This window comes from Macrosteles quadrilineatus, unplaced genomic scaffold, assembly GCF_028750875.1.
Source record: "Macrosteles quadrilineatus isolate MER2022 unplaced genomic scaffold, UCM_ALF_1.0 Scaffold_1__1_contigs__length_201487025, whole genome shotgun sequence".
In the NCBI taxonomy this organism is placed as follows: Eukaryota; Metazoa; Arthropoda; class Insecta; order Hemiptera; family Cicadellidae; genus Macrosteles; species Macrosteles quadrilineatus.
In genome coordinates, this window is record NW_026542594.1 from 175,806,977 (window position 1) to 175,832,921 (window position 25,945).

The following is a 25,945-nucleotide window of genomic DNA, read 5'->3' on the forward strand; positions in this document are numbered from 1 at the left end:
GCAGTCACGTGATCACTCGCACTCGCTGGCGCCAGCCACCACACCAGCCCAGCGTAGTCTGACCACCAATCTCTAGAAGCGTGGCAGCGACGATGATCAATTCAACACGTTGTTGATGTGTGCTTATTTTGATTTAGTTATTCTGTTTATCGGGTTGTTTTCATCATAAAAATGGCTGAACTTAAGTGGTCGGGGAAACAAATTATAGATTTTTTAAATTTGTTCCAAGACTATCCGTGCTTGTGGGACGTTACTGCAAAGGATTATCTTAATAGGAGCGTAAAAGAAGCAGCATACAGTGAGTTGCTGCAAAACCTCGATGATGTTGGAATGCCTGCTACAGTTGAGCAGGTAAAAAAGAAGGTAAAAAGTTTAAGAGACACATACAGAAAGGAACTCAGCAAAATAAAGAAATCTCAAGAAAGTGATGCTGGTACAAGTAAAATTTACAAGCCAAAGCTTGTGTGGTTCTCGACAGCAGAAGTACTCTGGCATGGAGCTGTCACTGGCAGGGATTCCTCATCAACTATGGTAAGTAGGCCAAAATGAATTATTTTTTTGAAATTGGTTAGTTAATTTTACTACACCAATAACAAACACAGGGTAGACTTCCGTATCCGTTGGCACAAACAGCCGAACGAAAATATCGATTGGTCGATTATTTCATTCGATATATCGTTTGGTTAGATTAACCTTACCTAACTAACCTAACGATACGGTATATCGAAAAATCGATATATTGATCGATATTTTCATTCGGTTGTTTGTGCCAACAGATATTATGGAAGTCTACCCCAAACGTATCACATCAGTTAATGAATCTACAAAAACAAATTTATATGATTACTAAACTCCCAATAATTGTAAATTCACTATAATACAGACGAATCATTACTGGCAATAACACATACATGACTACACTTATATAATAATTCTACAAAAACAAATTTACATCTTTACATGATTCCTAATTTCAACTCACAATAATGATTAATAGGCCTATGTTATATTACAGAACCATTACAGTTAGGTATTAGAAATTATTTTTAAATTGTTTGGTTGCAGTTTTACTTTACTGAAATTAACAACTAATATTTAAGTATGTATTGTGCAAACTTCTTAATTTTCACCCCACAGTACAGTGTAAATAAAACATGTGATTGGAATTTTTCCATTTGTTTTGATTTTCTGTTTATATTTTGTCACCATCTGTGGCAACCGATGTAATTTTTTTTAAATTATTTCAAATTAATTTTGTGTGTTTATTTTTGAGCCTATTTTAATTAAAAAGGGAATCTGCACATCTACAGAAAAATATCTTTCATTTGGTACCAACCGCAATAATTCGGTCCAATAGTATGGTCAGGCTAGCTTTCATTAGTTTTGCAAAAGTGTTTTATAATAGTAGGGATATAAGACGAGAGCTCGCCCCGTGGTGGTCGAAAACTCGGCCACAAGTATGTACTGTGCAAACTGCATTATAATTTCAACCCACGCTATAAATAAAACATGTGATTGAAATTTCTTAAATTTGTTTTGATTTTCTGTTTATATCTTGTTGTCACCAACATGGCAATACATAAGGCCCATGTTAATTTTTTATTAAAAAAACTAATTTTTTGTGCTTAATTTTGAGCCTATTTTAATTTATTAAAAGATTCTGCACATCTACAGGAAAATATCTTTCATTTGGTACATTCGTTTGGTTCATTCGGTGAACATTCATTATAGGCTTTTACAAATAATTATAGGTTTTATGGTTTTACCCTTACGCTTACTAGTTCCATTGCAGGGTTTCAACTCACTCACTTATCTATTACTGTATAGAGTGAAAATTAAAAAATGCACGTTATCAAGAAAAGCACTTTATAATTTTTTTATCTAAAGGTTTCTTTTTTTATCTATTGACATTTAAAGTTTCATAAAATCTCCACGTTAACGCAATATATTTGGTATTTTGTTTATTGATATACCATCTTGAACGAAATTCCGTCACAAACACAACGCACGTTATTTTTATAACTATTTTTTGCTGTAAATACATTTAGTTTTAGGGTCATTTTGCAATAGACAGCTCACTAAGCCTTTGGTAAATTTGGTCTTTCTAAAAAAATTGCAAAAATAAAAAATCTCTTGAGGTTTGTATAACTCCAAACAAACGTTCCCGATATATGAAATATACCTTTATATTATGTTTTTTTACAGATGCGTCCTTCTTGTGTCTATAAAACATTAAAATATTATCATATATCAATTTTTTATATTTTTGATCATCCAAATCATGAACGATAATATATAACACCATATATATGTTATATTTAATATAACACCATATACATGTTATATTAAATATAACATATACGTATATATATATATATGTGTGTGTGCGTGTGTGTGTGTGTATATATATATATATATATTATATAAAACCATCTGCATGGTCAGGGACTACGGTCTGGAATTTTCAATTATCGAGAATCACTATATTGTTTATTTAGGTTTTCATTCCACTTCTCTTATTCTTACAATATTCCACAGGACTTGATGTGAATGTAAACTTGGTTCAAAATCTAATTTTTTATATCCTTCAATTAATTGTACTGTATTAGAGAGATTTGTGTTGCAATTAAACAAAATTGTAACATTTAAATTTATTTTCACGACCATAACACAGTACAATCGATAAAGCTATTTTGCTCGTGAAAAACCCCGTGATGGTCGTGAAATCACGAATTATTTAGCTCTGTTCTGGTGGTAGCCATACAACTCATTTTTGAGGAGACAAATTGGGTTTCTAGGTTAACTTAGCAACTAAAATATCATATCAACACAAATTAACACCATCATGGTGTTACCATGTCCCTTCATCAAATGACTAGGTACGCGCAGAAATCAGAAAAGTTTTGTTGTCCTTCAACATTTACAAGAAATGCAATAGAAGACAAAAGTCAAGTAAATTCAGCTATTACATAAACAGCCTAAACAGCTATTTTCAGAGAAAACAAAACAAGCCTCAAAACGAGTCAAAATAGGCTATACTTATACAGGCTTACACATAAAAAAGAATGTGGAAATGTGAGGACATTAAAAGTTAACTTCGTCAACCTTAAAATATTCTTCTATGTCATAAAAAAGATGTAAAAGTAACCAGTCCTGAGCTCTTTTTTAAAACGGCATTGGTCTAATTCTTTGGCATTGATGCTGAACTTATTAAACAATCTTAATGAAATATCATGGTAACTATTTTTACATTTACTTAACCTACGATAAGGCACGTCTAAAAGGAACTGATTACGTGTGTTGTGTTAAAAGTGTTTTATAATAGTAGGGATATAAGACGAGAGCTCGCCCCGTGGTGGTCGAAAACTCGGCCACAAGTATGTACTGTGCAAACTGCATTATAATTTCAACCCACGCTATAAATAAAACATGTGATTGAAATTTCTTAAATTTGTTTTGATTTTCTGTTTATATCTTGTTGTCACCAACATGGCAATACATAAGGCCCATGTCAATTTTTTATTAAAAAAACTAATTTTTTGTGCTTAATTTTGAGCCTATTTTAATTTATTAAAAGATTCTGCACATCTACAGGAAAATATCTTTCATTTGGTACATTCGTTTGGTTCATTCGGTGAACATTCATTATAGGCTTTTACAAATAATTATAGGTTTTATGGTTTTACCCTTACGCTTACTAGTTCCATTGCAGGGTTTCAACTCACTCACTTATCTATTACTGTATAGAGTGAAAATTAAAAAATGCACGTTATCAAGAAAAGCACTTTATAATTTTTTTATCTAAAGGTTTCTTTTTTTATCTATTGACATTTAAAGTTTCATAAAATCTCCACGTTAACGCAATATATTTGGTATTTTGTTTATTGATATACCATCTTGAACGAAATTCCGTCACAAACACAACGCACGTTATTTTTATAACTATTTTTTGCTGTAAATACATTTAGTTTTAGGGTCATTTTGCAATAGACAGCTCACTAAGCCTTTGGTAAATTTGGTCTTTCTAAAAAAATTGCAAAAATAAAAAATCTCTTGAGGTTTGTATAACTCCAAACAAACGTTCCCGATATATGAAATATACCTTTATATTATGTTTTTTTACAGATGCGTCCTTCTTGTGTCTATAAAACATTAAAATATTATCATATATCAATTTTTTTATATTTTTGATCATCCAAATCATGAACGATAATATATAACACCATATATATGTTATATTTAATATAACACCATATACATGTTATATTAAATATAACATATACGTATATATATATATATATGTGTGTGTGCGTGTGTGTGTGTATATATATATATATATATATTATATAAAACCATCTGCATGGTCAGGGACTACGGTCTGGAATTTTCAATTATCGAGAATCACTATATTGTTTATTTAGGTTTTCATTCCACTTCTCTTATTCTTACAATATTCCACAGGACTTGATGTGAATGTAAACTTGGTTCAAAATCTAATTTTTTATATCCTTCAATTAATTGTACTGTATTAGAGAGATTTGTGTTGCAATTAAACAAAATTGTAACATTTAAATTTATTTTCACGACCATAACACAGTACAATCGATAAAGCTATTTTGCTCGTGAAAAACCCCGTGATGGTCGTGAAATCACGAATTATTTAGCTCTGTTCTGGTGGTAGCCATACAACTCATTTTTGAGGAGACAAATTGGGTTTCTAGGTTAACTTAGCAACTAAAATATCATATCAACACAAATTAACACCATCATGGTGTTACCATGTCCCTTCATCAAATGACTAGGTACGCGCAGAAATCAGAAAAGTTTTGTTGTCCTTCAACATTTACAAGAAATGCAATAGAAGACAAAAGTCAAGTAAATTCAGCTATTACATAAACAGCCTAAACAGCTATTTTCAGAGAAAACAAAACAAGCCTCAAAACGAGTCAAAATAGGCTATACTTATACAGGCTTACACATAAAAAAGAATGTGGAAATGTGAGGACATTAAAAGTTAACTTCGTCAACCTTAAAATATTCTTCTATGTCATAAAAAAGATGTAAAAGTAACCAGTCCTGAGCTCTTTTTTAAAACGGCATTGGTCTAATTCTTTGGCATTGATGCTGAACTTATTAAACAATCTTAATGAAATATCATGGTAACTATTTTTACATTTACTTAACCTACGATAAGGCACGTCTAAAAGGAACTGATTACGTGTGTTGTGTGAATGATATTAAACCTATATACATGGGAATTAATATTTTTTTAAACCCTAAGTAAACACATAAATATGTAGGCCTACAGATTTATTACAGTCAAAATTCTATTTCTTCTGAACAATATCTTGTAATGCTCTTCAATTGGAGCTTTGTTTATAATTCTTACTACCTTCTTCTGGAGTAGTAACACTTCACTTATGTGACTACTATTTCCCCAAAGAATCAAGCCGTAGCTAACTATGGATTGGAAAAATGCAAAGTAGGCTACCCCTATGTAGGTTTCAGGTACACCACCCATAAGATTTCTAAGCAAACAGATTACTCTGGACAATCTTGCACAAACTAAAATCTATCTGAGGAGACCAGCTTAAACATTTATCAATTTTTATTCCTAGAACTGTAATGAAATTTTCATTGGTTACGTTCGGTGACTCTACTGAAATGTTTTTAAGACTACACAATAGATTTTGAGTTTTATTCTTATCAAGACAAAGACTATTAGCATTAAACCACATAATAAGCTGAATCAGTTATGAGCTCAGTTACTGACATGAGATCATAAAAGTTGGAATGAATGAACACTAAAAAAATTACTAATCACACTCACAGGAGAAAATTCTTTGAAAGGCAACTCTTTTACAGTACAGTAGTGTCAGGTTCAGGTTCTTTAACGTGCTTCCTGAACCTCTTAAAGAAAGTGGAGGAAGACACCGACAAATTTTGGAGAGTGGTCAAACGCCTACTAGTAGAACGAGCTCTCTACTCTATCAAAGATTTTTAAGTTTCCGAACAAATTAACACATACTGTTTCCCTGTATACAGATTTTATGTGCACAGTAAAGATATTTGATTCGATTTTATACCAATCTACTTCATCTGACACGGAACAGAAAATCTCACCATGTACTGATCCATGTACCGTTGCGGGTACTCCCTGCCCAGCGTGACCACAATCATTTGACGAGTACTGGCGGCATGCGCCATCAAATCTGATATTTCCTGCCAAGTTCCGGGAGTTAAAATTCCTGTGTTCTACATTCAAGACTTCCTCCCTCATCTACAGAACCTAAAGGGATATAAGTTTTGGAAGACGAAGACGTCTGATCCAGTAGTGGATAGCACAAACTGAATTCACTAGAGTTTCTGTTGTGTCCACATTGACTGGTATAGGATTTTTTTTAAATAAAAACACGAAACCTACTAGCCAAAATACAAAATGCATTTTCAACAACACGTCTTTCTCGGGATACTCGTTAATTGAGGCTTTTATACTGTCAGTCCTCTGTTTGAAAATGGTTTCAACACAATGGTGTCAGAAAAAACACGTCATCTGCTACACAAAGTCCATCTTGTGGCCAATTCAGGAGGTTTTGTTTGATTGCTATATTTAAAGTAGAGTTCTTAAACACTGTGCTGTCATCGGCACTGCCATCAATAACAAAGAACACAATACAGTACTGTAGTTCCCTTGTAGTTTAAACATCGATGTAAAATCAGGAGACCATTTAATTCTAAAATGCTAGCCATTCAAATCACCACAGCTGCGGGGAAATAAGATGCAGGATAGTCTCGAACCACTTTTGGATTTCATCCAACTTGCACTTTGTGTCAGGTACCTGTAATTAAGGGTTAATGAAATTAGGTAGGAAATTGACAAATATTGCTAATTGTAATATATTGCACATTTTTAAGCGTTAAAACTAACCAAAGTGCCTCTTGTTTTTAGGAAATCCTGCAGCTACTTATGGATGAAGAGGGACATGAATCTACAGACAATGACGACATTTCGGTAAAGAGCAATGCACAAATAGTGGAACCACCTACACACCCGTCAAGTCCCACCACCCTTGTGTCTAATTCACAGTTGCATTCTACAAAACGTTCATCCACCTCTATGGAATCACCACGGAAGGTATTGAAGATGCAGGGTAGTACAGAAACCCCCACTAGATTTGAAAGTGTAGTGGATAAATTGCACTCTTTAGCCAACCTGACCAGTGAAGATACTGAAGACCAATATGACAAATTTGGCCAACACATAGCGTGCCAGTTGCGACAACTCCCTGAGAGAAGTTTTATTTTACTGCAAAGTAAATTTCAAAACATCATTACCGAGGAGAGACTCAAAGCTTTGGATGGTAATAACTAACTGTGCACCACTCTCAGTAAAATACCACAGTTGATGATCCCAATATTAAGCACCTCTAACAGTTCGTCATGAAGACATACCGAGCAATCACAGAATCAAGAACTTGAAGCAAGACCATCAACACCCACCAACTTTAGATGTTCTCTCCAAAGCCCTGGTCACTAACTGCCCTTTAGTTGTTCACACAAACTATGACTAACCACAATAGATGACACTAAGGAATTAGAACAAAATTTACTTTGCTATTGTATAACTTCCTATCATTCAGTTTTCATTTACCTACAAATAATGCATTTAGTTTATATGGATTTGATTATTGTTAACGATATTCAAAACAATAAATAATATTAATAAATAAAATCTTGAATATTTCTTTACGCAATGCCCCACCGTAGACAAATCTATGGCCCTTAATTTTATATACATATATAAAACTTTCATTTTTTTTGCTTTTTAGCTTATTTTAATTTTAAAAGGGATTCTGCACATCTACAGGAAAATATATTTCTAACAGTATGCGTAGATTTTCCCTGCGATGCACACGAGCTGAGAAAAAATATTTCAAAGAAAGATGCTTGCCTATTATAAATATATAGATTTTAACTTGAAAACGACAGGAGTTTATCCACTCCCTGGAACGTTTTTCATGTTGACAAACAAGGTAACATTCACAGAAATCAATGTGGGCTTGTGCAGTAATTTTGTTAAATACTGTAATCAAATTTACAAAGACGTCTTTTTCTATTGGTAACCTTTTTCAGGGGTTTAGAAAGATGTTTGTCATTCAACACTAACCTAACCTAACTACCACAGCGCATTGTGAGTGGCGGCCCTCTTTTTGATAAGGTCCCAAACAGGATAACCTATACATATACAATAATACAACGGATAAAGTAGTCTACTTGCACTGTTCAAAGTCGACGAGCAACGTTTGCTGGCGCAGTGACACATGACACGGAGTAAAGAAGTGTTAACACCGCCACGGTGTATCAAAAGTAATAAAACGTGTCGCAATGGGTATTATGCGACATGGATCACGTCCTGTCGATGGTAGAAAGTGTGGCCAACATTATGCAAACATGAGATGATTATATTGTCATCGGTGCGACATAATCTGCTCCTGCCAATCACTGCCGTGTGCAACGTGAGGCAGACGGCAAAAACATCCACTTTCCAAACGTGCGTTTACTTTGCAGTATATGTCATATTCCAGTACCTACCTCGGTTTCTAAATTATTAATTATTGACACATTTTCCTTTTAACTGGTGAATTCCCGAGACACAAGTTTTGACGCATAGATACCGTAATACAATTACGGGGTTCTCTAGTACGTAAAATTTACTGTATTCTAGATAGGTACTGAAGTGCATTGTCCATGGAGGAGTTAATCTATTCGTGTCCACTAAGCCACGCCCCTTGTCCAACAATCGGCCTGGATACGAAAGTTCAAGGTTTAAGCAGATTTTGACCACGCTCGTGATTATAAAGTAGCAGCGCTGAAGGGCTGGAGGAAATAAAGATGAGGCCACTCAGATAAACTGTAATTGTGATTCCAAACATTCTAAGACTATGCGGTAGGTGACACGAACAAGATACCTAGCGCGGTGTCATAGGTCAAACCACAGACACCATTTTTGACCCTCAATGTTCAAAATTTCTTAATTTCTCTCTAGACAAAAAAAGATGTAGTATATCAAATTGTTTTTGTACGGATATTGGTAACGGAAAAAAATTCAAAATATTGTAATTTTAAAATTATCATGTTATTCTTATGGAGAATATTGTAAATTGTTGTTGTTTGCTTGTTCATGGATATATTTTGATCAAACTTGGAATTTTTTATTTTATACTAAACTATTAATATTTTACTAAAAAACTCATTTTATTAGTTTCCTTGTAGCATCAATCCTAGGTACTCGGTAAACCTAATGTTATTGAAATAGATTTAATTAAAAATCAATTCAAACAAATTAAAATTCGCTTAGTCGGCAGGTTTGCTACGGCGGGGGTATTTTTTTTCTTACGTCGTTTCTGTGTAAACAATACGCAATTTTGAACCATATTGAATCAAAGTCAGGAAATGTAGGTTTTTAATGATGGACTATCTTTAACACCTCTTGATTTTTTTAAACCTTCCTTCAATCATTAGATTAACCTTTTTACGTCAATCCAGCAAAACATGGTGGAACTGTTCTGCAGATTGTGTAATCGTAGGGCGACAGGAACACCTGCCACTTTGATTGTTTTTTTGCAGATTTCATTTGGATCGTCAGTACGAATATTGCATTAATATAATGGAGTATGTTTATGAAACATGGGATGGTGTGGACATTATAAACAGAAACTTGTAAGATTGTTCAGTTTTCCAGTAAGGGAATTTTCTGTTATTTTTACTATCGTCGTCATTATCTTAGAATGCCTAATTATTTGAGTCAAATGACAAAAAATGGCATCTGAGTCAAAAATCACCATTGCAGGGGATTGAATATTTTTTTTAGTTTTAAGTGAGCATCGGCCATACCCATTTAGCAACACAGACAATTTTATGGAAAAGAAGAATTTCGAATGACAACAAAAGTAAAGTAGGGGTATGATGTTGAATGAAATTGTGTGATAAGTATGTGATATATATTGTGTGAAATAAAAATTGTGTTATAAAAGTGTAGGATTGGTTTCAACTTAGGATAAGGCAAATTATGAATAACAAAGTGTGACATGTAAGGAGTTTAAAGAAACTGTACCAGGAGAGAATTTAAATATTGTAGCGTGGGATAAAATCAATGGTACTTTGACAACAAAGCCAGAGAGAAAGTGGGATTTAAAATATGATGAAGTGGGAGAAACAAATGGAAGCGTGTGGGTTGATATACAAATAAAGTAGGTAGGGGAAAAAACAAGAAAACGCATAGAGTACGGGTTTTAATAAAATATATAAAACCTACAGAAGTAGTGAATTCACCTGGTTGGACTTTTGCTAAATTCCCTTAAAATTAATTGTCAAAGTTATTTTCTATTTAAATATTATGAATTTTATTGAGTAAAGTTTTTCTTCTACAGGGAAGGTAATAAAAGGTACGTGATTTTTATTGAAATGTTTATAACTTAATATAAAAAACCAATTTGCCAGATTTGATCAAAATATATCCCTAAATAAGTAAACTAAAGTGTAATTTTAAATTTCGAGATTTCTGGATTTTTTGAGTGACTATTAGACGTACTACTACGTTTCAGTTTAAACAAATATTTGTTCTATTAAGCTATGTACAAAATAAGTTTTAAATGAATTATACATTGTGTTTTTGGGGGGTTGAAAAATGATAAACAACAATTTGTATCCAAAACGAAAAAGCAAATCGGTCCCGGGTCTAGGTCTAACCGTGAGACCTATGGTAATGGCTTATTTTCTCCCTATATAGATGATTTTATAAAAGTGGGGTTTAGTTGTCAAAATCTAAAATGAATCGTCATTTAAAACGTGTGATAACGTCATATGACAGACAATGGGGGAGTTCTATTGTTGAGAGGAAACCTTCCACCCAGACACTCCGGCGCCGAAGTGATAAGGAGAGACCATGACCTTGGAGGGGGGGGGGGAGGGGAGAGTGCTCAGACCGAGGAGGAGGATGGAGAGTAGAGACAGAACGTCATCGACCATCGACCACCTAGGACCCTGGACCCTGGACACTGGACATGATCAAGGTGAGTGAAGGAAATGGAGGTGGAGGAAGTGTAAAAGAAATTGAAATCTTTCGGGATAACCTGTGGAGTAATTGGGGGTTAGCTGGGTTATTAAGGGTTGAGATGTAGGTAAATATGTTGGTAGTATAACAGGAATACAGGAAACCCTTTGAATTAATGGGTTGAGCTCTAGGAGAATATGTTGGGAGGGTAAAAGAAAGTATCCACACTGCTTAAAAACTCTGGAGTCATTGTGGGTTAGCAAAATAAGTAACGGGTGAAGTCCTTAGTAATGGTTTTAGAAGTGCAAAGATAGGATCTACAATTACAAACTGTGGAGTCATTAGGGTTAGCTAAATAATTATTGAATTAAGTTTTAGGTAAAGGTTTTGGAAGTGTAAAAGATAGGATCCACTCTGCTGACAAAATCTGAATTAATTTAGGGTTAGCTGAGATAATGAACGGGTTAAGTTCTTTGGTAAACTGGTAAAGTCGTTAGAAATGTAAAAGGAAGGGAAGGATCCACACTGCTTAAACATCTAGGGAAATTTATTATTAGCTGGATAATTAACGGGTTGAGTCCTAGGAAGGCATAAATGGGATGGAAGTGTAAAAAAGGATTAACACTGCAACAAATCTGGAGACAATGAGCGTTAGCTGAATAATTAACGGGTTAAATTCTAGTTCAATAAGTTATGAGTGTAAAAGAAGCAAACACCACTGCGGAAAACCCTCTGGAGTAATGAAAGGGTTAACTCAGTATAGTTCATGGAGTCTTTTGCAGAAGGTCCCTGAATTTCTTTGGAATTCTGTAAGCTCAGATACCTGTAAATTGTTGTAAGATGACATTAATCATTGGGCTATAATATAATGATGCTATAACAAAATATGATAGTGTCAAGATCAGGGGTTTGACAATACGTAGAGGATTTTTTATGTTTGTAGTAAGTAAAGAATATAATAATGATACAAATAGTTTCAGACAAATCTGTTTAGAGATTTTTTAATCATTACACCTGTAAACTTGCGTTTTTAGGATATTTAGAGACATATAAAACAATTTTTTTAATTGATGAAAAAATAATTTTACTGTACAAAAAATCACGTTTCATTTTCTTGAGGTGGGTCAAACCCCTAACCCCCTCCCTCTTTAGCCACTGTAGTTAAACCGTCGTTTAATAACGACTTGGAAGAACTCGAAGTAACTTCAATAATGGTTATTCATAAACAGAACAGAAGTGCACATTTTGCGTATAGGCATGACTTCAGTTAACACAGGTTTATTTATAGTCAATAGTTGTGCCGACTACGCTTTGATGTGTCATATATCGGATAAGGTTAGGGTTGCATAAGTTGCATAGTTATTGGTCCATAAGTTACCATGATAATGCATTAACCATAATTACGTTTGATGCAACTATTGTTTTGATAAAATCGTTAATTTTAATTTGTTAACAATCGGACAAACACGAATTGTCGTGTGTATACAATATAGTTGTTTGTGTAACAAGTGTGCGAAGTGGCACTTTGCTGCACTTGAGAGAAATGTTTACACATGTTTCTCGAGTGCATCAAAGGAACTTTGCACTCGTGTTACACATTATATTTTTCCTACAGTTACCATCAAATTGTCTTTCAAACACTGTCAACACTGTACAACACGTGTTTAGGTTAGGTTAAATACAAACATTGAACGATATTGGAAACGCTGCACCAGCTAATCGTAGTCATAGTAAGTGTCCCCAACTTATTTTCAAGCGTACACGGATTACATGCACAATAAAAGCACGCTACTTTGTGTTGTTTGGTTGGAATACTGGAGTGCGGCAAAAAAGTGTGTGGAAAATGTAAGTAAATGCAGCAACTTTCTGTACTATAATCAGTGCAATGAAGCCCACTTTGTCAGGTGACTGTAGGAAATAATATATTTCGTACTTAGAGCCGAAAATGAGGTTTTGCTGGCTCGAGATAGTTTTTATGATCGAGAGCTGTAAAACCATTATTTAGTATTCACCACAATATAACGCACACTGATAGACAACACAACTACAACTTTAAGGTTATGTGAAGAAATAATTTGAGGCATCAGCAAAAATAATAATAAATAGTTGCTAGGCAGCGATAACAATAAAACAATTCTATTGCAATGCTATGGATGTTTGTGTATTTAATATGCATTCATGTTTAAGAAAGTAAGTGGGCAGCTGTTTTTTCGGCTCTAGGGATGTTAAAACCTGCTAGGTCCCCAAATAACGATGACAGCTGGCATGGCCAGCAAAACGTAACTTTCAGCCACCAATTAACGTATGTAAAACAGCTAAAAACATAATAGTGCGATGAAACCTTTTTTTTCTTTATTTAATTTATAATATGTTCAAAAGTTGAACAATGAACAAATACTTTATACTTTATACTTTCTTATGAAATGAAATAACAATAAACATTAAAAGTTAACTCGAAGAACATGAGCTAGTATTGACCACTGTCAACACTAGCTAACAAAGAGAATTTTGATAGGAAAAATATTGTTTAAATATCCATTTAAACAAGTACGAGTACTTATAACTGTTGTATGTATTGATTTGTTGTTGGATCAATCAATTTTACGTCTTAGCATAATTTATATCTCCTGTACCTTAGAATAATAGCCTATTACGATTATTTTATAAAGAATTGTTTGATTATTTGAAACTAAAAGGTCTGGATCTGGCCGTCTAGAGGAGGCTATACCAAAGCGTATTGAAGTTGCGCCGCAGCATCGCCCAATGTTGCATTGTTGAACACACGGAAGTCATGCAGAAGCGATTAATTTCGTCAGCACTTTTGTTTTTATCGTGGCCACGCCTGACGCCCGGCCGAGGCGATGACCTTTGTTACTCACGGAAAATCTTCGAGCTATTGTGAGTTTGTATATAGTCTTCCAAGTATCTTCTAGCATTGTTCAAACACAGTTCACACCAAAACATAAGTTACGAGAGTAAATGAGACCATCAAGCTAAACTTAAGCTAGTTTGAACTACAGGGTAACAATATTTTTATAAAGGTTTTCAAACCGATGATGTTCATAATTGTAGTAAGCCCCAATCTAAATATTATTCTAAAGGAAAAGGCTAATTATACTTTCTAATTACTTTTATAAGGTTCCAAATGTGACTATTAAGTTTGGGTCAAAGTCATCTAGTCGAGTTCTGTAATCTTTGTCAGGATAGCTGAGGTATTCAGATGCCCAACTCCTGATAAGGCTGACAGAGATGGAGAGATTCAGTCGGAAGATGTCCAAGAGGAGAGAACTCGTCTTGATGAAGTGTCCAGGGTTGGAAGTGTCTTCATTGTTTCTGAATACACTAACCTGGAAGCCGACCAGGGCCATAACAAACTGACCAGTTAGTTTGTATTCTTCAGTCGTCTGCTTTTAACAAATCCTTCACAAAGGATCTATTTTTGTAGAATTTAGATCTAGGTCTAATGGTTTTTATAAATAGCTTTTGAAAATATTAGGCACAATTATTGTTTATATTCGTAAATGATTGACATTTTCTTAAAGAGTTTTTATTGTAAAATGTGCTCTATTGTGTAAATTATAATAGCCTCAAAGATAAGACCATGGAAGAATGCACTCTCCAATGATGATTTCGTGGGGCTAACTGAATCAAATGTGATTAGTATATGTACGCCATCTATTCGTTTTTATATGATAATCTGATTCATATTTATGATTTAGGATAGACCATGTGGTTTCACATTTTTGACGTGACAGAAACCAAATAGAATGCTCGTGACAATGTACAGTATAGTTAGAACCTTTGAAGAACTTAATCTTAAATTCACATATATCCTATTCATAGTTTAAAACTAGTAAAAACGTAAACAGCCTAAATCATTTGAGGCAAATAATCAACAAACTTTCTTGTGTATTTTAACATAATCTGTGTTATGTAATCAGTCTTATATAAAAAATAATATAAGCTAAATCGTTGCTCCAGAAAGTTCCAAGGTGTAGAACATATCTGGATTGCATTGATGGCCAGCTGTTCTCATATTCTATCTGAAGCACCTCAAATTAATTCTAGTAAAACCTAAAGATACATTTTAACATTTTAAATGTTTTGATATTTAGTCAATATCCAATGTAAATTAATGGTTTTCATTGAATATTGGATACATTTTATCCTGACATAGTTGATGGGTCATAACAGTTGCCATAGCTCACAATAAGTTACTCCACTAGTTTAACTTGGTAAAAAGTTGTTGTATTCAACTGAAATTAGTAATTTAGATCAGCACAATCTGTCGGTGGCTCACATCAACAACGACGATTTTGATTTACAAACTGGTGACAGCTTTAACATATCGACGGAATGTCTAGTATCAATATTAAAAGCTTTCGCCAAAATTAAGAAATAAATCTACATTGAAACCCTTGCTCTACAACTGTTTATTTTAATGGTAAACTAAATCATTAAACCTCCCCCAAACGTAGTAACTTCAAAGATACCCAATTTTAGACTGGGACCTAGCTGACGCATCAATGGCCAGTTCCATGAGCCAGAACTCACGAACAATCATGTTGCATCACACCTCGGGCAAGACAAAACCAGAAGTTTGGGTGGAGTCTTCATGCCAAGGATGCCGAATCAGGTCAGCCCATCTGACATTGTGATGGTCCATAGCCGCTGGAGTGCAGCCCATAGTGACCTTTGCTTGGGCCGTCGGGCGTGTCGATGGAAGGCAAGAAACGCATTCTCACCAGGGGAAAGTGCTTCGTGTCTTGAATTCTGACGTCTTCAATGCGAGTTGTCAGCTGATCGAGATTATCTCGGTTTGTGCAACAGATATAAAATCGGATGAAATTACACGTGCGGATTGACATTTGAATATTCCTCGGCGTAATCAGAATGATGTGGAGGTTTTGAGTGGTGTTTGTCTGGGTTAGAGCAACTAGGATGCACTTTAAGCCTTCTAATAGCGTGTGTTTTCATTTTAAACTAATCGCTTTAATTGTGCTTTGCTGAGGAGATTAATATATTTTACATGATTTTACGTATCCTTATATATAATACGTGAAGGCGATTTCTACGAAACACTACTCCTCCGTTAATAATTGATGGATTTTTACAAACGTGGTGTCAAAATTAAGTATTTTTTGTGTGCCCCCTTTCACAAATTCCTGTAATAAAAGTCTTCGGGCTTTGTCCCACAGGCCATCAAAATCCCAACGTATTTCTTATGAAGAAAAGATTTGTTTACTTAAAGAGACGAATAATTTGTATTAATTACAGCTGTTCATAGTAAACACACGATACAATCAAGAGTGTTCGTTTTCAGATTGAGTTCGTTTTCGGTTTCGATAACTGGAGTGGAGTGATTGATATCTTTGAGTGGACTATTTTAAGTCAACGGAAATTGTGACTGTTATTCGTTAAAAAAACGCCTTTAATATTTAGCAATTGCTCGAATTCGAGCAACAGGTGCAATAGTTTAATATAACACTGGTATAGCTGTTATTACATGGCACATAATATATTCTTCATATATTTGGTTAGTTTCAATCAACTCTGTGGCAGTGTCGATTAAGAGCCTCTTAAAATTAAATACAGTGAATGTTAAAGTCTTCACCAATGTTAAAAAAATACACAAATACATAGCGCACACGTAGCCTAAAACCTTCAGTCACGCGCAAACAGTACACTTTTAATGCATTGGTCGGCCAAATAATACAAATTCAAGATTCTATTCTGAAGGATGCCAATCGCTGCGTGTGCTGATGTGTCAAATTGTATTTATGTCGAGGACATTTTTTCACCAGAGAATATTTTTTTTGTTTTTAACAAGTATTTATTTACAATCTATTCTATACTAGAACAATAAGTAAATTTCATAACCATTTTAACATGGGTTGGACTCCATCAAGTGCACTAACATAAAAAAACTTTTAAAAAGTTTAACTAAAAACGATTTGGAAGGTATATTGGATTAACTCTTTTGAGCCTATATGTAGCTTCACTATTATCGAGGAGGTTAACTGCCAGGAAATTTGGATGGCTTTCTAATTTTCTTTGATATTTTTCGCTTCGTTTTTTTATTTATTCTCTAACATAGGGTAATTTTGTATCTGGATGAATAACTTTATTTGTGACAAACCAAGGTGCTTGTAAAATCTTTCTCAGTGTTTTCGATTGAAATCTTTGAACTATTTCTACGAACGATTTGATAATGAGGCATCCCAAGCCTTGAAACTATGGTGATTTGAAAATATTACAAGATTGACAATGGGTAAGGTTAAGTAGCCCAGTCTTGAGCATATTTTCAATCAAGGAAGTGAGTAATATGAATATAGTATCATATTCTAATCATGTTACAGTAGACTCCCTCTTCTCCGGACTCCTCAGGAACGAGGCCAGTCTGGATAGCGGGGTTACCGATTAAACCAACGTTCTCTGAATCACCCGAAATATATAATACTTAAAACACGTGGTCTCAAATCTTTTCCACTCAAAAATTCGTTCAGTATCCCCCCATTTCTGCCGATCCAGTCTGCTTAATTGAGGTCCTAATACAAATTGTCCGGTTAAAGTGGTGTCAAGCAAAGTGCAGTCCGGTTAATAAATCTCCGGTTGAAATGTGTCCGGATAAGAGGGCCCCTTTAATGATTAATCTGTGGTTTTAGCATGTTTAGGATGTTCTATTATCTCCCAATCCACTAAAGATCAGCTGTTTCTGTAGCAGCCCATAATTTGCTCCGCAGACAGTTGACAGCGGAGGCCGCGGAGTCGCGTGATGTCGTGTCTTGAACGCGTGACGTCGTGCTCGTGATCACGGAACTGAAGTAGGTCAGGAAATGGCTTCTGGGAAAATTTTCGGAAAATGTTAAAACACAGTTTAATTTATGTTCATAGTTCAACCATGTGCTTATTCCAATGGTCCCTCTAAGAAGATCACTAAAGAGTTGGTTGGCCACTGAATATTTTTGGAAGAATAAATTGACTGAATTTCAGGGAGACTTGTTAGAAAAAGCTTTGATAATATAGTAAAAGCAGTGCTGAATGTAAACATTTTGATAGCTGCTGGAGTGATATTGCAATTAAAAAAACTTGTCTTGACGAAATTCTTTTAGGAAGAATTGTCAGCAAAACGAAGTTTAGACACACGTAAAGTATACTAGTATACTACTTCCAATGTATCTTGCTGGATATGAAAATTGGGTAGCTACTGGAATTAAATGCTGTATTATTGGAAGTACTGTGTTAACAAACTTCCTTTAAGACTTTTAAACAAAGTGAAAAGATGTATCTACTTTGAATTAGTCCAAGTAGACTTATCATTGTAAACTGTATTACTGTATAAAATCTAGAGTCTGTATACATCCTCGTGTTAGTAACGTTTGAAATGTCGCATTTAACAACAAACGCAGTAAACGCGTTTTGTAAGCCTATTTAGCCATATTTTACGGTGTGTTAAATGGTTAAAACTATAGAACAAACTCTTATCTATGATAGTACTTGAAACTATTTTATAACTCACTGGGACCTTTAATAAATGAAATCATTTGTGAAACGATTTATGAATCAAATTAAACAATTCCTAAACATTTTTTTACGATCGCCGCGGAATTGTGAGTATAACTAGTAGTGTGAAATTATTCAATTTGCACTGTTTGTTGCTGAAAACTTTGGAACATTCATCTTCTTCCTCATGTAGATAACTTCATCACTAGACAACGTAGAACGCATATTAAGTTATCAGAAATCGGATGTTATTATAGATGAGGGACGACCAAAATGTGGCTTTATCCTCCGATATTAACCATAATAACTCCTTTTCTTATCGAGACATCAGTGATCTTTCCGCAGAAAGGTCCAAGTGTTCGTAAAGGTTAGAATCATTTCAGTTAGTGCGTCTAGTCTCACGAATAGACGTTTTCTTTTAATTATGTAGTTTTGTGAAACTAGGCTATAGAGCTCTAGTTTTGTTTGTGGGCTTTATATCATGAATGTGTTCTGTTGCGCAGCTTTAGAGGGGTAAAATCAATTAAAAACTGAAACCACACTAGTTTCAGTCGCCCGTTTAAATTTCTAACAGCAGAAAAAATGCTCCGAATATTAAAATACTTTATGCTCTTATATAGGGCTTTGAATGAGATGTGTAATTTATTAATGCATTTGTAAAGCATTCACAGGTTATATGTGTTTGTTGTTAATTTAATGAATCTATCATCAATAATTTAATAATTTTACGAAGTAAAGTGTAAAGTGCTCTGACAAACGCCCACACGTTTATTTTTTTGTGAGATATATATATATATATATATATATATATATATATATATATATATATATACAAAATTAGGTTATGCATTTTCTATACAGTATTTTCTATACCGTATGCACTGAACTACCGATTTTCGGGTCAGGCCAATCATCTTTGGTAAACCTGCAAATTTCAAAAAGCTTTAAGGCTTTTCCCAGAAGAAAACAACAACATTTACACCGATGAGTGACATTTCTCAGAAATGCATAGATCGAAAATAGTTCCGATCGAAAGGCAAATTTTCGTAATTTAATACACTAACTTGTTACAAGTAATTGCGTTTTGTTAGAATGCAAATCTACGAAATATCTTCGAAAGGTAGTGTTCCAAAAGAGATGAATATCATTATTTAAAGAGACAGTCAATTACACTCACACACACACACACACACACACACACTGTTACTGAATAGCTGTAGTAAAGTACAAGCTTGATTTTTATAGCAATCATTTTCTAGCCACACGATATAATCAATTCTGAACTGTAATTAGGGTCAGAATTAAATACATTAATTAAATTAAATACGACAATTGGTGAAGGGAGTTCTTCAAAAACAGATAGAGCACCCTTCTCCTTTCAGAATTTTTTTGTTATCCAAATAATTAATTCGGAATTTATAATAGGTCCCAAACCACTGTGCCACGGTTATGTCACAAAGCTAAAACTATTAGTGATCGGCGGGATTTGAATCCGTGCCGCAAGGATATTAGACTCGCACTTAAACCACAATACCAGCTTGTCCCGGAAAAACGTTTTTCCTCATCCAGAATGTTGCACTGATATTAGAACAGGAACTGTATGGATCATAAACAAAAACAAATTACGTCACTGGTCTGAATCTTATACTTATACCCGTTTCAAATGGTTGGAACTTTTTTTGACAATTAAATTTATATACAGTAATGTTTACTTTCGAGCCGTTATAGTTTTATGTTTATGATCCATACCGTTTCTGTTCTAATATCCGTGGAATGTATCGAAACAGATCACCCCAGTTTTAGGTTTTAGGCAACGTTTGCATCTTGAAAGGTAAAATGTGCAACCAGGATTTCTACTTAATCGTCGGACATTGCATCTATAGCGTCTTTGTTGTCTGTCTGTTTGTCTGTCTTGTATACAATTGCATTGATTTCCATGCTCTGCTAAACCTGACCTCCGAGACCAATCGTCTGTTGTCTACAACAATGATTTACTTTCCGCATCTAAGTTGCGGAACAATTGGATCTACGGATCACACTGGGGAACTGCAATTGAATTAGCAAAGATGAATTACTTAAACAAATAGAGTATTGAGAAAATTTTAGGGAATTACAATACGCCTATTACAAATTGACTGATTGAAGAGTTGGGTGAAATGCAGTAAGTAGATTTTTGAAATTGGCACTGCATGTTTTAAATTATTCTAATGTGTTTAGACGTATAGCGTTCAGTGGAGAAAAATCTCCAATACAGAAAAAGTTTCTTGAGCCTAAGAGACTACCTGCATTAATTAGTTAGACCTTAAGTTAAAGGCGTGCTTTGGAAAACTGGGTTCGAGGGTTTAGCTAAATGTTATTGGCGTTTAGTGAGGTTTAAACCCGGAGCTTCAGAAAAAGTGGTTCTCGTGTTCTAACCACTAATCATCGTGTTCTAACCACTAATCATCGTGTTCTAACCACTAATCATCGTGTTCTAACCACTAAATCGCCGTGTTCTAAACACTAAATCACCGTGTTCTAACCACTAAATCATCGTGTTCTAACCACTAATCATCGTGTTCTAACCACTAAATCGCCGTGTTCTAAACACTAAATCACCGTGTTCTAACCACTAATCATCGTGTTCTAAACACTAAATCGCCGTGTTCTAAACACTAAATCACCGTGTTCGAACCACTAAATCATCGTGTTCTAACCACTAAATCATCGTGTTCTAACCACTAAATCACCGTGTTCTAACCACTAATCATCGTGTTCTAACCACTAATCATCGTGTTCTAATCCACGTCACAGTTTGGTGTTATAAGATTATGGATAACAAGCCATTCATTTGAGTGGTAGTGAAAATGGTCTGATTTTGTGACTAAAATACAAGCAATATTTCAAACAACATATGTAGAACCTCGATATCAAGACTCTCATGGGGATTATTATATTATTTAGATTACATACAATTCAAAATAAAATACAAAATATTAAATAAGACTTGTTATTAAGGTTGACTTCTTATTGAGTTTGGCAATAATATGTGATAAACGGTCAAATATATTCAAGGGGATTTGAAAATTAGACTTGTTATCAAGGGTGGCTTGTTATCGAAGTTCCACTGCAGTAGATTTCAGGTCCAAAGTTTAAATTGATCCTATAGAGAACTGTTGAGAAAAATATTACTACCGTCTCAACTTACTCAGGTATGATGGCAAGATGTGACATATGATTTTTACGTCCACCTAATCTTCGTCAGGGTGTTACCTAATTGTGGGGGTGCGAGTGGTAATTTCACTCCTGACTTCTTGAAAATTGATAAATTTTACTCACTTTTGTAACCCCGCCATTCTACCATGTGATGTCCCTTGATAGCAATGTCCTCTCTCCAATCGTCAGATATAATGCATGGTTGTAGCCGGAGTACTTGTAGGGGTCATGTAGATGTAATGTCCAGGTCCGAGAAGCTAGCCGGTGTTTTGCCGCCATTTCTCCTCCCATCGGCCTCAAGTTTGCTTGCAACCTGTGGTTTATGAACCTTCACACCTACCCACATGGGCATCTAGTTTGACTAAGCACAGGTGTTTAATAATTTGCATCTCAAAGTCGTTGGAATGAATAAAATGCGGTTATGTTAATACACACAGTAAGATGTTAGTGCTGGATGAAGTTACTATTTTGCTTCTTTTTAATTGAATTTTTAACTCCATTTTGAGCCAAAGAATTAAAAAAAAAAAACTGAACATCTTTAGAACGTGTAGTGAGTTATTGGTTGATCACAATCAAGCTTATAATATACACAATTTTTAATATTAAACACATATAGCCATAGTTATTAGTTTACTTAATTGAGATTTTTAAAACTATTTCACACATGGTATTAAGAATAACTCGATAATTTACATATAAAGTATTTAAAATCCATTTGAAAACCCATGAAGTTAAATTTGGGTTTAACCTAATAAAACACATCTATGGGACAAGAGCTAAATTCTTACCCCAATCATGTATAAGAAATTACATACACAAATTACATCCACAAAAATGCATATAAACTTTCAATATCATTCATAGATTTTGATTGATATTGTTTTTAATGGTGTTTTGAATGGAAATTCCGGCCTAAAAACTAGCCCCATGAATATTTTATTGTAGTAGACTATCATTTTGGCTCTGATGTTGGTCACGATTTTAAAGTTTCCATTCATGAAAATGTTTTAGTAATACAATTACAAACTAAAATATACATTAGTTATGAACCTTATCAACAGACTTTTATGCCCTATTGTTGTTAGATTTATTGTTATTCGATTTATTATTGTATAACTTAACCGTTGAATCGTAATGATATTTCTGGTTCTGGACTTTTATTACAAACTCCCTGTTTAGACTTTACTAGCACGCAGAAAAAGACCAAGGTAAATATAAACATTACTGGAAATAAAATAGAAGGTGAAGGTGCATGGTTTGTTTCTTAAACGTTTAGTAAAGTTTACTTTCTGACATACTAAATAGGAAAATGTAAACCCCATTTCAGAAGACACTCGTTCATAAGCAACAATCTTCTACGTTTTATCCAGGGACGAAACTGCTCCAACAGTAGAAACTTGTATAATATATAATATTCCGCATAATAATACACTAAAATCAGCGGGAAACGCGCGCGGATGTTGATGTTACGATGTTGGCTAACCTGGGAAACAGCTGACTCTTGTTTTTGTGAGACCGGTTAATGTTGATAGGCTAAGGCCGCCCTGCAAATGTTGAGGTCGTCTTGCGTGTGGCACCGATCAAGTAATGTAACGTAGTGTATCTGTTTATGTTTACCGTTATAAAAGAAGTACCCCGGTTGCAGCAAGCCAGCGTATTTTTTTAGAAACTAAATGCCCCATTGATACAACTATAATCATTAAGTAACCAGACTTGTTACTTCAGAACCTAAAGAGCCAAAATAATGATAATAGGACACTCAAATTAGATTTTAATAACGTGTAACCGGTAAGTAGAAAGGGGTGTATGTACAATTTCCTTGAAATAATAATAATTTTATGAAAACTCGTTGTGTGGCTAGAAAATAATTTTCTATGTAATCTAAATCATTCTTCACCTCTGTAATATATTTTGGATAAAGTAGTTGCTTTGTTTAAGTTAAGTTGTAGCCTAAAAGCTTTTGTACACTTTTTTAAATTGAGACAATATGTTTTTGGTGTGCAAGGTCAAAATATCTTCATAAATTATGTGTCTGGTAGAAAATGTAAATTGGGGTTTTTTTCTGAGCTTTACATACCAAGGCTTAAAACAAAGTGATTAGAACTTTTGTTGACTACTATTGTCAAAAAGGGTTTAAACTTTGGTGTAAACGTGGATTTAATAAAAATAGCTTTAGCAGTTTTAGACAAAGTCGTAAAAGTTAAGTGGTATAAAATACAACGGCTGAATTCTTTTTCAACCCACCTGTAATAGATTTGTAGCACATACGAAACCATAGTACATTCATAGTACTACGAATTCATAGTATATTCATGTGTTTACAAGCAGAGTATATTTATATCACACTAAAATCTCTATGTATGTGATCTTCTTACACGTTGCATCACATTATTGGACGTAACGAGTGGACTTATATGTGTGACCATTCACGACGTTTCAACGGCGTCACGAAGTCTCTGGGGTCGTTGAGAAGAAAACATCCTTGAGGTTTCTCCAGAAGAATGGAATGACGATAAACTCCTAGAAAACCCTTAGTTTGCTTTTCCAATCATGACTTTCTCATGAAGTGCGTACGTTTGTAAGAAATTGAACTTGGGATTATTCTGTCTAATTAAATAAAAATTACGTAAAATTTTAGTATAATGATTTTGTAACGCTTAAGTAAAGAATGATAATAGTATGTGTATTTTTGAAAGTTACCTCAGTTGCCGTAGCTTTTTGGTTGTTTAACTACTTTGGATCGATTGGACATTTTACATCTTGATTATTACAAAAAGCTTGCCCTCTAGAAAAAGTACTTTACACTCCACTTTTTGTTCAAAAATTCCTCAATAGACAACATTTTTGGTGTCACAAGAAATCCTGAGCTGGACACACAGAAGACATTTGATTAGAAATTTCTCTCCCAGGTATGGTAATCACCTCTTGCTATCAATAAGTGTGCAAAGCGAATTGAAATTACTAAAAGGACATAGAGTTGCATTGAGTCAAGGCCTAATTACAGTAATTAACTGTTCGATCAGCTGTTGCGCAATGTCTTCGTGACTAAACAATACTATCAGCTGATATGACTTCACAGCTGGCGTCGCCAGGACGGCGACATCACGATGTTATTCTTCGAGAATCGTTTCAAGGAATTTTGCCAACAATGCAGAAGTAAAAATAAATTATGGCATAATTGTTTCCGTAAATGAGGATGTTGAAAGGTTGGTAAGGTAAAAGATGTAGATTTATCATTCTTTATGGACCAGAAGATAGATTAAGAAAAATCCACTAACGGCTGAGTGCGTCGATGTTTTTTTACTTATATATAGGTTTATTTATTAACTAATCCAATTAATAGTACAATTTATTAACTATCTACTACCTGTTCCCTTACTTAACAACCAAAACACAAAAAGCAAACTAGAAAAATGTCTCTAAAAATAATCACTGAACATTGAGGTGCTATCAAAGAACTTAAGCGTCACCTGCAGTCTGCTTGCAGTGCCAAGTCAATTGTTCTATTCTCTTAGGACTGTAATACCATTTTCAGAAAACATAGAAAATTATGTCGATATTTGTTTGCACTCGTCTCTAATAGACCAGTAATATTTCGGTCTACAGTTAAATTAATCAACAACTGACTTAATTGATTATGATGGTTCAAAACTTTGAACAATCATAATATCTCGGTTGATAAATTATGATCCTGCAAAACAAGGACTTTGATTGGAAGGCAAACAACGTTTTTTTAAGGAAATATAGAAATACAAATATATAATATTCACCTGTTATAATGTTTGTCAGAGGTATTTGTTAATCTTTTACTGTGCAGAGTGTGGTAAAGTGTAACTGTAGCTGTATTTTGAAGTTTACGTCCTATGATCGTACATTATGTTATTTACTATACTATTTATCCATAGTATTCTTTTATGGATCATAAAATATTAGACACGATTTGTGTTTAGTTTACGAAAAGCAATGCGTGAAAATAATAATCGCAACAAGAGTAATAATTCCTCTAAAACGTTTTTTTACATATAAAATCATTGGCTTAAACCATTCAGGTTTACTCTGTGTAAACCAAAAGTTTGTCTATCAGCTGTTTGGCAATGACGTAACTACTTCCCCGGTGTTGTGGAGTGGAACGAAAGGAAGCGTCGGAAATGCACTAAATTGCCTTTCACTCTGTTGGAAACTGACACTTCCATT

General features: G+C 34.2%; 2 protein-coding genes across 2 annotated transcripts in view; both read left to right on the plus strand.

The window, feature by feature from the left end:
* The first annotated feature begins 158 nt into the window (after window positions 1-158).
* Window positions 159-7,413, plus strand: LOC128990436 (uncharacterized). Its single transcript, XM_054412802.1, has 2 exons — window positions 159-531; window positions 6,950-7,413. Exons 1-2 carry the CDS (start codon window positions 172-174, stop codon window positions 7,370-7,372), a joined length of 783 nt encoding a protein of 260 aa, XP_054268777.1. The 5' UTR covers window positions 159-171; the 3' UTR covers window positions 7,373-7,413.
* A 3,602-nt stretch (window positions 7,414-11,015) lies between these two features.
* Window positions 11,016-25,945, plus strand: part of LOC128990381 (uncharacterized) — a 43,716-nt gene continuing 28,786 nt past the window's right edge. Inside the window, exon 1 of the mRNA XM_054412732.1 lies at window positions 11,016-11,072. Within this exon, the coding sequence (XP_054268707.1) occupies window positions 11,064-11,072 (9 nt within the window). The 5' untranslated portion in view covers window positions 11,016-11,063. The remainder of the gene's footprint in view (window positions 11,073-25,945) is intronic.

What these genes read in the sequence shown, in the direction of transcription:
- LOC128990436 (XM_054412802.1), top strand. Translation starts at nt 172, where the DNA reads ATGGCTGAACTTAAGTGGTCGGGGAAACAAATTATAGATTTTTTAAAT. An exon ending in GGGATTCCTCATCAACTATG is followed by an intron (nt 532 to 6,949) that starts GTAAGTAGGCCA and finishes TCTTGTTTTTAG; the next exon opens with GAAATCCTGCAGCTACTTAT.